This window comes from Daucus carota, chromosome 9 (assembly GCF_001625215.2).
Source record: "Daucus carota subsp. sativus chromosome 9, DH1 v3.0, whole genome shotgun sequence".
NCBI classification, from domain to species: Eukaryota; Viridiplantae; Streptophyta; class Magnoliopsida; order Apiales; family Apiaceae; genus Daucus; species Daucus carota.
Window position 1 is genome coordinate 2,390,959 of NC_030389.2, and position 11,529 is coordinate 2,402,487.

Consider the following 11,529-nt stretch of genomic DNA (forward strand, 5'->3'; position numbering starts at 1 on the left):
CAGATAATGTCTAAAATAATAAATGTTCTAAAATATCATTTATTAATGTCGGATAATCCAGTGTTTTAATTGTTAGAAGAAAATGTTAGATCATATTGCGTTTTAAATTAAAAAAAACATACAAAACACAGCACTGACATTTTAGATTTAGAGTTTCAAAATGCTATATCATGTAACGTTATACGCTGGAAAAGAGGATAAATGTTATACGTTGGAAAAGAAGATTGACGTTATATGATCTAGTGTTCTGGATGATAAAATAGTAGGTCAAGATCATCTTCTTCGACATCAATATTTAGGACTATTTTTTTGAAAATTATGATAATGAGGTTCAACGCCCCTTTAATATGGTACCATATATTCACACAAATCCACGCACAAGATTGTTATTACACGGAATTATTCTGTGTTGTTTAGCTGGGCTAAAAAGCCAAGTCGGCAGCATAATGTTTATGTAAAAAATCAAATCATCCCAAATTCCTTGCAAAAAATCAAATTGACATGTTATGAGGAGCGAGAGAGCAACATGAACAGAGATATCCATCATACACAACAAAAAGGGAAACACAGTACTTGATCTAAGGAACACACTGCTAACTTTTCAAGAAAACAAAGCAAACTATTCACGTATAAAAACAACTATATTCTTCCTACCATGAGCTCATGGCTTGAAATCGGCACAAATGTATTCAACTAGAACAGCAATCGACTAAACTACATCACAATAATACAAGGAGCACGTAGCCATAAACAGTTGGAATATATGGAGTCGAACATCATAGGTTTCCAAAACAGGACAATCTATGTTACAGTACAGATTGTCTTGCAGCGCGCAACACGCAAGACTACGACAAATACAATCATCCTGACCCAGACTGGACCCTTAATTTCGTTTAAACAGAGTATAAATGACATATACAGGCCGGGTTCCAAAACGTATCAATCAAACACCTTTCTGTTGTTGTAGTATCAAGTATAAGGGAAATTACTTACACATATATAAATTCATCCAGTTAGCAAGAGGAAAGCGAGATGCTGTAACCAAATTTTTAAAAAATCAGTACCAGCAAACACATCTGGAAGATCGTTTCTCAGCATTCCTGCACTGCCGCTTCTGGTACATCTGCATGAGCCTGTGTCTGATTTTCCGCATCATCCCTCTGTATGACTTCTGGTGGATCTGCATTCGGCTGATTCTCTGAATCCCGTACACTAGCAGTAGCACCCGCAACAGATTGATTTTCAGCATGCCTCTGCACTACTGCATCACTGAAATTTGCAACATTTTGATACTGTGCATCCCTTGGTAACACACCAGACGCCAGAATTCTTTCATTCCAATTGCGTGGAATGTTGTGGGTCATACTAACTGGAAGTAACTGATTCTGCTCATTACGTGTCCAATAATACACTTTACAGGCACCCATGACTGCTAACAGGCCGCTTAATATATCGATGAACATCTTTATGGCAGATGCAGCCATTTTCCAATCATTTTTCATGTGATGATTTTCTAAATGAAGCTCCTTAAAATAGGCATAAGCTAGTAGAAGATATAACAAAGGAAGTAGGAATTCCAAACCATGAGTTATGGTGAAAAAACAAACCCTTTCATTGTTCCTCGTATTAACATAGTGTAATGTTGGAGTAAGTTGAGCTCTCTTCATTTCCACAAAGACCTTAAAGCAGTAAGAGAGAATGGCAAATATAGCAATGCTTTCTATCAATCTAACGGTCCATAAATGTGGTTCAGTAGGCAACAAGCTAGTTAAAGCTGCGATTTCTAGCTGAAATAGAACTCCCAGGCACTCAGTTGGGTTTCTCCTAAACTGGGAAAAAAGAAAGTTAAACAATCATATCAGATATCAATGTTGGACAGTTTAGCAACAAGAAGTTTCTACTCAATTTTGTGAAATAATAAGCAGCTTGAAAAAATAAATAAATCAAGAGGTCAATTCTCCCCATCTAGTAACTATATTATCAAGCATACCTATTCTCATAAAATCTCCAATTATAGAAACTTGTTGGGGCACAATACATAAAGATAGCCCATTATAGAAAGGTCCACAAAAAGTTAAGCACATAAATTGTTTCGGAAGATACTCTGGTGTACACTTTGGAAGACCCTCATTTGTGAGAGGAATTGATACAACACCCCCAGAATTATTCGCCACAATAATAGGGATATTTGTTATGAATATATGAATAACGATCAGCTTAACAGGGCTACCGTTAGCAAGAAGTATGGAAAAATAGATTTGTTTAAGAGCTGAGCTTGCAAAGTCACCGAACAAGGAGGCCGGAATTATGGTATTCCGTCCGACCAATGCCCGGGAATGCATCACAAAGGTTACATGTGCCTCTTTTTAGAAATCGTGAATCCGAATCCTTTTGCAATGTGCCTACATACCTTATTTATAGAGATCACACTCAATGTAGTTCTTGATAAGTGTTGCCAAGAGATAAGCCCTTATCCCCTCTAATTTGGGATAAATTAGCTAGTACTTGTGATAAACTAGCATTCCTTCACGTCTATCCGAAGAATCCCACTACAAGTAAGCCACTTGAAGCCTTCTTATTTGATATATATCCGATTATATACATGAAATATGTGTATATGTCAGAATTATCCTCAAAATAGGTGTATTTATCCCTTAACTAGTGGATAGTGGATAAAGGATAGCTTGAGTACTCCAAGTCCATCTCCAATTCGTTCTCCTAGAAACAAGGAAGAAGAATCTAACATAACTATGCTAGGCTTCTGCCCAAACGGAGGAAAGAACTCGGAACACTCTCCGGGGTATTACTTATGAAAGACCTTTCGGAATATTGCTTATGGAAAGAACTCAAGGTGTACACATTATAAGATGGTGTAAATCTCCTTGTTCGGAGTTGTGTATTCCCTTGTATATATATCACTACATATAGATTCAACTTGGAAACTTAATATTTACAGAATAATACATAATATATAATTTAGGAAGTTGCCTTCTCTAACACACACCTGCAGTCAAAGCGGGAGGAGTATGAACACTCAGACTGGACCTGAAATCAAGGAATAGATGTCGAGGAAGAAAGATATCAGCCTACTGGGAAAAAGAGAGAACATAAAGAACTCGAACACGGCCTAAGGCACCCTGTTCACGAACAATTTGCATATCCATCTCCACATGTTTCATCCGTTGATGTTGAACAGATTTATAATCCAACAAGATTCTGCTAGACTGCATAACTAATTTTAGGGCGTGTAAATACTAATACTGAAGTGCACTAGCCAGGCTACTGTTGGGCCAACTAAGCGAGCCATAACTCCACAATAATACGATATTGTCCGCTTTGGGCTGAGCCTGCACGGCTTTGTTTTTTGGGCACCTCCCAAAAGGTGGAGATTGTTACAGATCGTTTCAAATCTCGCTCTGATATCACTTGTTGGGCCAGCTAAGCGAGTCATAACTTCACAATAGTACAATATTGTCCGCTTTGGGCCGAGCCCTCATGGCTCTGATTTTGGGCACCTCCCAAAAGGCCTCGTTCTATTGGAGTTGTTTTGGCTGCTTATATTCCAGCTTTCTGCCCCTCCTTCCACAACCGATGTGGGACAACTCCTAACAATTATGATACAATGTGGGATCTGTTAGGAGTTGTCCATCGTGGAGGAGTTTGAGGTGAGTAATTTGATATGTGGATGATTTAATATTCACAGGCAATAATACAAGTTTGATCGAAGCTTTTAAGCAGTCCATCATGAAGAAGTTTGAGACAAGTGATTTGGGTCTGATGTCATACTTTCTTGGCATTGAAGTAGAGCACAGAGAAGATCGAATATTCATATCTCAGATGTTGCTGTATAATCCTGTAAGGACTCTAGTTGAAGTTGGCACAAAGCTTACAAAGAAAGGGAAAGAGCCACTTGCAGATCCAACTTATTTTAAGCAAATTGTTGGAAGTCTCAGGTACCTTGTACCATACTTGACATTTCCTATGAAGTTGGTTTTATTAGTAGATACATGAGTCACCACAGCGGTCTCACTTGCAATAGCCAAACACATCATGCGTTATTTAAGAGGTACTCACGATCTTGGATTATTTTATTCTTCAACTGATAAGAGTGCACTCATAGGTTTTTCAGACAATGACTGGGCTGGAGATTTGGATGATCGTAAAAGCACTTCTGGCTACTGTTTTATACTTGGCAGTGGCTACTGTTTTATACTTGGCAGTGCAGCAAGTTAATGGTCATCGAAGAAGCAATCTACTGTCGCTCTCTCTACTTACGAAGCAGAGTACATTGCTGCAGTTTCTAGTGCCTGCCAGGCTATTTGGTTGACAAGTTTATTGAGCCAGATGCATAATTTAGTTAAGGGAACTTTAAAGATATTTGTAGATAACAGATCTGCAATTACTCTGGCCAAGAATCCAGTTGCTCATGGAAGAAGTAAGCATATTGAAATTAAGTATCATTTTCTTAGGGAACTAGTTGAGTAAAAGAAGGTTGAATTGGTGTTTTGCAAGTCTGAAAATCAAGTATCAGACATTCTAACAAAGCCTCTGAAGTTTGAAGCATTTGTTAGGCTGAGAAGCAAGCTTGGTATTTGTTCTATAGAATCATGATTAAGGAGGAGTGTTAGAGTGTAATCCTGATTTGTAGGAGTACAATTTGAATAAGTCATGTTTGTAATATTAGTTCCTGGATTTGTTATAGTAGTGAGTGAAAGTGTGACTATTTTTATGGTCCACTTTGTTAGTGATTCTGGTTGTTATTTCTTATCTGCATGTTGTCTTATATAGTCTCTAACCAACTAGCTTTGATTAATGAAAAACTACGTCGCTTTCTTACATAACTTATTTCTCAGCATAATTACTCTTATTTTACTAACAAAAGCAATTCCACAAAATCAGCACATCATTTAAAGTACAGATATGATCTTATTTGAATCCAAAATAGCTTTAGTTTAGGATCAGTTTTGATTCTGCAGTAATTAATTCAGTTTATTATACTTGTAAATATCTCCTCTAATGTTGCCTGTAATTGCGTTAGTAGTCTGATATATATTGAACATTATACATCAATGAGATAAAAAGGAAAACACATTTCTACAGTTACATTTTCATCAATTTAAGAACTAGACTTTTCATATATGTCTGGTTGAAGGAATAAGAAGCTTGAAAAAAGCATCTGACCTCCAAATCCACATAGAGCTAATTGGATTTTAAATTTTAAATAAAGTGTAAGGTGAGTCCTCATATGTGTTTAAAGGCCTCACATGGCATACTGAGTGAAAGATGCTAACTCTACTAAACTTAGTCCACCTTATGGGTTGACTACTTGACTTGTGAGCAAACTCAGTAGCATGGATCAATTCTTTTCGCAACATTATTATGATTCCATTATAAAGATCTCTACTTAACTAAATTCTTTGTGACAGATGCTTGTGTTGGCTTAAAGTGACAAGGTTTCAACATTTTATAGCTGGATCATGATCTAGTTTCATTACTAACCTGAAATATCTCTTCATATTTCAAGCATTTATCAATACGTCGAAGAGAGTTTCACTCCTGGCGGGGAAGCTTGCCCTCAGAATTAAGATTGATAGTTTTTTTTTAAATGCGGGAAGGCTAAAGCTCTGGCAGAAAGGGGTTATTTGCTTCAGAGAAAAGAGATATATGGTATGCCTCACCGGTTAATGATGAAAGAAATTCTAAAAAGAAAAAAGTCACATATGAAAAGGCCTTGAATCAAAGTTGTTGTTTCGACACATTTTAAGCATGTTGCTAACTTGCTATTAGAATTCTCTGATGATTCACTTTAAATACGGTGCAACTGATCAAAACAATCGAACATAAATCACATTGGTTCAAGGCCTATTCATATGCTTAAACAAATTTTCAAGTCTAAATCAGATGATAAAGAAAATCTTTTGAAACTGTATAAAAAGAAAATTAAACAGTTATCTAAGATGACAGATGTAGAACCAATCTAGAAAAAGAAGTTTCTGTATCCACAACTTAGTCAGTTACAAGACTTGAACCCCTATTATTTTACATTTCACGCTCAATTACATTACAACGGTTTACACAAAGATAGAGGAATTAATTAAATGACTCCAAGAATGGTTACATTTGAAGTGGTTTTAAGTTGCCTTCCTTCATGATAAAACAATGCCCTCTTATCTGCACAAGAAAATAACTGGCAGCAATCTTATTGTGGGCATGTTTGACTGAGAGCCTGTTTGGCTGAGCTTAGGACTTATAAGTTAATGCGACTTATGTGATAAGTTGGAGCTTAAAATATCTGTTTGGGTAATTTTGACTTACTAATGACTTATGAGTTACTAAAAATAGAATAATAAAATTAAAAATAAGAGTGATTCATGGGTAACTTATGTTTTATGGGTAATTTTTATCCAAAAAAAAGTTTAAAAAAATTAAGTCCCTGAAAAAAGTACCTCAGACTAACTTCTGGCTTTAAGTCAGTTTCTGGCTTATTTCTGACTTTAAGCCAACTTCTGGTTAAATTACACAAACAGGCCCAGACAAACAGGCTCTGACCTTATATTGCAAAAATGAAAAATGAGGACTTATTTTGAGAAAAAATTTCACATTTACATACTGTTTTTTGGCATTAAGTATTTAAGAGGAATTTAATATTCCTTATTTGCAGATATTAGTAAACATTTACATACTTTTTCCAAAAATAAATGACTTGGTTCTGAAATATATGCAGAAGGGACTTGGTTCTCAAACTCCACAAGTGCTCTGTTCAAGTGCACAATCTCAACCCCCCTTCTCGTCCCCCAGGTGCACTTCTGATGTTTTTCATCAGGCTTGATGGCAACCTAAATGAAGCCCCGGGTCTGGGGAAGCAAAGACATACAAACAGTATGTATATTTGCTATACTCCTACGCATGTTTCATGATCAGATGAACCCGTGCCTAAAGCAAATGGCGGATTTATAACAGTTCTTTACGAGATAGTACTAAATGTGTTCTCTAAGAAATGATACTAAATACCTTTCTAGTAATTTTGCACTTAGATCTCCAGAATGTTTCAAAATTCATTAACCCCAGTGGATTCCAAAATTATACCCCGATATTTTGGGTTGAAGAAAAAAGAGACCTTAATAATCATCTGAACTCTGCCTAAATCCACATAAAGCTAATTATAATCACTTATAAGGTAAACTTTCATATGTATTCAAAGGTAATAAATCTTACGCCACTGGAAGAAAATTTGCTCCAACCTACATGCTTCGAATGGCATACTGAATTAATAATGTCAACTCGACTAAACTCAGTCCACCTTCTGGGTTGACACGTGATTTAACTTAGAGTAGCACAGAAGATCGACTTCTGACATTATGATCAATTCCTTCCACAAAATTATAAGGGTTCTGACTGATCCACCAGCAAAGGTATGATGTTCACTCAAATAAATTCTTCATGACATATATGCTTGTGTTGACTTAAACAGACATGGTTTCGATATTTTATAGCTAGACCATGATCTAGTTCCATTAATAAATCATCTGAAATATTTGTTCAGATTTCAAGCATATTATTTTAAAATTGTATTTTTTACACATTTTAAGCATGTTGCCTAGTTACTTCTAAAATTCTCTAATGATTCAATTCAATTATAGCAACTTATTAAAATAATTGTGCATAAATCACATTGGTTCAGGCACCTAGAGAGATTTTTTTTTTTTACCATCATGTAATTATGCGTACATCTAATACTTCTACTGCAGGGGCGGAGCCACCCACAGGCCAGCATGTGTAGTGGCCCACCCTGAAATTTTAGATAAAATATTTAGTTAAATATAGTTCTATGGATCATGTATCAGTTCACCCATATTTCTCTTACAGAAATTACTGTTGATTCTGTTCAGGTTTATATTAATTAGAAGGCGTGCGATATTAATGTTACATATGGCTTGTGGTTTACAAAAGCAATCATATAAATGGACGACTTGTGATTTCATTATGTGTATTAAAGGTTAAAACAGAATTTAGTGTGGAAAAGAAATGGTTTAACAAATACTGCCTCAAAAAGAATCTGCGTTGTTATGTTAGCCTAGCCCACTTTCAGTAAAACTCCTAGCTCGGACCCTGCTTCTACGTGTACTGTGAGTTATATGATATATCCTACAATATGTTTTTATATCTCCTCATAACCGATGCATGAGTATTACAAGACATATTTGTGGAACAACTGTTGGTATATATGCACTGTAAAGCAGGGAGATATAATATAAAACTAGATTTTATTATAATCAACTTATTCTTAATTACAATTAAAGAGATTCTTATATAACCAACATCTAAAAAGTAATAAGGTAATAATAAGGTAAACTTTTCTCAAAAGAAAACTGATATATAATGCAATTATCCATTAATATTATACTAATATAATGATATTATATATGTTAACTTCCCCTCAAATTTACGTTGTTGAACCGAGAGTTTGTCAAACAAAAAACAGAGCTATTAAATCCAAAAGCCGCAAGCATCCACATGACACAACAGAGAATTAAAGTAAAAATTGCAATTCAAGCATATCCAAACCGCAGGCAAAGTCAAGAAACACCCTGTAAGCGAGCGAACAAGAAACATCCATGTCATACATTAACCAACTAAAACTATTTTAAAATTCCTTTACGAGTGCAACCAAAACGAGCTCAAATACAAGGTCTACTTCGAAGCCTAAGTATATTAGTACAGGAAACAATTTGCACAAACTGCCAGGTCAAAGCTCTGTATCCTCTGCTTACCGGACAAAACAGGAAGCTGAGATATGGTACGAAACCAAATCCCAACACACACATATATATAAACAATTGCTCAAATACAAACCACTAAATTAAAAACTAAAATACAAACCAAGAGAAACTATACCTAAATAACATCACCCACTCCCTATATGTCATCACCCACCCCCTATATGTCATCATCCACCTAGGGCCCACCCTCGCCCCAACTCAATCCACCCCGGCCCGCTAGGTCCTCGCCAAGACTCCGCATAGGCCCTGGACAAGCTCCAGCCTTAAAAGCAAAAACTTAGCCCCACCATGGTCTCACTAGGCCCGGCCCCGACCCTACTAGGCCCCACTTAGACCCCGTCTAGGCCCATCTCGGGGTCCATCCCCGGTCCCGAAACCCCTACCATTTTATTTAATTGCATTGGTTTGTATTTTAATAGTTTGTGTTGGAGTAGAACCTTATTTATATATATATGCAGGCAAGTGATCAAATACAAATCAAGAGAAATTAGTCCTATATTTAGTCTCACTCTCATCCTACTAGAGCCTCACCAAGGCATGTCTTGAGCTCCAGACAAGCTCAAGAACCAATATTTAGCCTCTCTCTCATCCTACTAGGCCCTACCTAGGCCTCAGCAAGTCCCCTGGTCCATCTTCAGGGTCCACAAACCTCCTCATCCTCTTAAAAAGACTGGTTTGTATTTTAGTTTCCATTTAGTAATCTGTACTAGAATTCAAGAATCTAATTCCTAAGATATATCAAAAATAAGTAAGTACAGTGTTCCCATTAATTATACCTACTCAGATAGATTTCCAATTATAAAAACTCACATCCAAATTAACACTCTTAGTTGAGCATCAGTAAAACAGTAAAAAAGTAAAAAAGTTGCATTCACACACCAACCCAAGAAAAACACAAAATTACAGCTCAGGTAAGTTTGGGAGTACTAGAATGATACCTGGGACCAGATCTTGATGGCCAAGGCCTTAATCTTCCTCATGAAGTAAGTGATTACTGTTGAGACGCTGATGTAATATCGGGTTTTGCGGCAGGAAAGATGATAGATTAACCAAAATAAAAACAAAACAAAAGGCAAAACTACGTCGAACTTCTTCCAGTGAAACATCGTTGATGTCGGAAATGTAAGAAAAATAAGTTGGAAACCTAAGACGTCGGAGCCTGAGCTGCTCACGTTAGCTTTTGAAACAACGCGGAAAAGAAGAAAAGCAAAATGGTTGTAGCAAATGTTAGTAGCGATGCCCGCCCGGGTCAGTTCTCGGATTTTTATTGGGAATTTATCAAATATACTATTTTTTAGGATTTTATTTGCAAAAATACCATCTTTCTAAATTAATTGCATATTTACTAAACTAAATTTCTAAATTGCAAATATACTACCCCCTCCCCCTGCAACTAAATGCAACCTCATATGCAACTGAATGCCTGATTTCAAGTTCCACTTTTCAAATGTTATTTTCGACCTCATCCTTCGAATATATATATATATATATATATATATATATATATATATATATATATATATAGATTCTGAAAATCTGGTCGAAAATGACATTTGGAGACTGGAACTTGAAATCAGGCATTTAGTTGCATTCAGTTGCATTTGGTTGCATTCAGTTGATTCTATTTTGATCTAATGGCCCCGCCAGGGGCACCCATACATCAGTTGTAATTTACAGTTTTCAGTTGCATTTTGCTTATGAGATTGCATATTCAGTTGAATATTGCCCCTGCGGGGCCTGCAACCCAAATCCACCACATTATCACCTCACCCTAAAAAAATTCAGTTGCTCATGAGGTTGCATTCAGTTGATTCTATTTTGATCTAATGGCCCCGCCAGGGGCATCCATACATCAATTGTAACTTACAGTTTTCAGTTGCATATATATGAGATCGATTGCATTCAACCATATGCAACCTCATATGCAACTGCAACTCCTGATTTCAAGTTCCAGTTCTCGAATGTCATTTTCGACCTCATCCTTGGAATCCATATATATATATATATATATATATATATATATATATATATATATATATATATATATATATATATATATATATATATAGGGGAGGGTTCTGGTACAAACTTACAAACTTACAAACTTTTTTTGTTCAACACATATATAACTTGAGTTCAACATTTTTTTAACATATTTTGTTGAACATCGATTAAAATAGTGGTGGAGAAGTACATAAACCAATTTTTAAAGATAAGAACTAAGGTAAACATGTTATATAACTAATATTTATGTTTCTAGACCCTACCCAAACCCCAGAGGTATAGTTTAAACATATTTTTAGATATGTTCAACACAATGATAATTAGTGTTCAACACCCGATGTTGAACCCCAGTTATAAATGTGTTGAAAACGCGATTTATTTATGCGTTATTTTTAAAAATTGTGATGTTTTTTGAAAAATTTTCAACATGGATACTTTATATAACTAAGGATTAACACGATGGGAGAATAAAAAAAAGTTTGTAAGTTTGTAACTTAAAAAAGTTTTCATTTGATCCTATCCCTATATATATATATATATATATGGATTCCAAGGATGAGGTCGAAAATGACATTCGAGAACTGGAACTTGAAATCAGGCATTCAGTTGCATGTGGTTGCATTCAGTTGCAGAATGGAGGAGAAGTATTTTTGCAATTTAAAAACTTAGTGTAGTAAAACTGCAAATAGCTATTCTTGAGAAAAGTAAATTTGCAAAAATTTACTTTTTCCTATATATTTATGAA

General features: G+C 35.6%; 1 protein-coding gene across 1 annotated transcript; it reads right to left on the reverse strand.

The window, feature by feature from the left end:
- Nucleotides 1-741: 741 nt before the first annotated feature.
- LOC108203136 (uncharacterized) lies at nt 742-10,040 on the reverse strand. The gene is made up of 2 exons (XM_017371894.2): nt 9,719-10,040; nt 742-1,829 (listed from the first exon to the last, which is right to left on the reverse strand). Exons 1-2 carry the CDS (start codon nt 9,884-9,886, stop codon nt 1,092-1,094), a joined length of 906 nt encoding a protein of 301 aa, XP_017227383.1. The 5' UTR covers nt 9,887-10,040; the 3' UTR covers nt 742-1,091.
- Nucleotides 10,041-11,529: the final 1,489 nt, after the last annotated feature.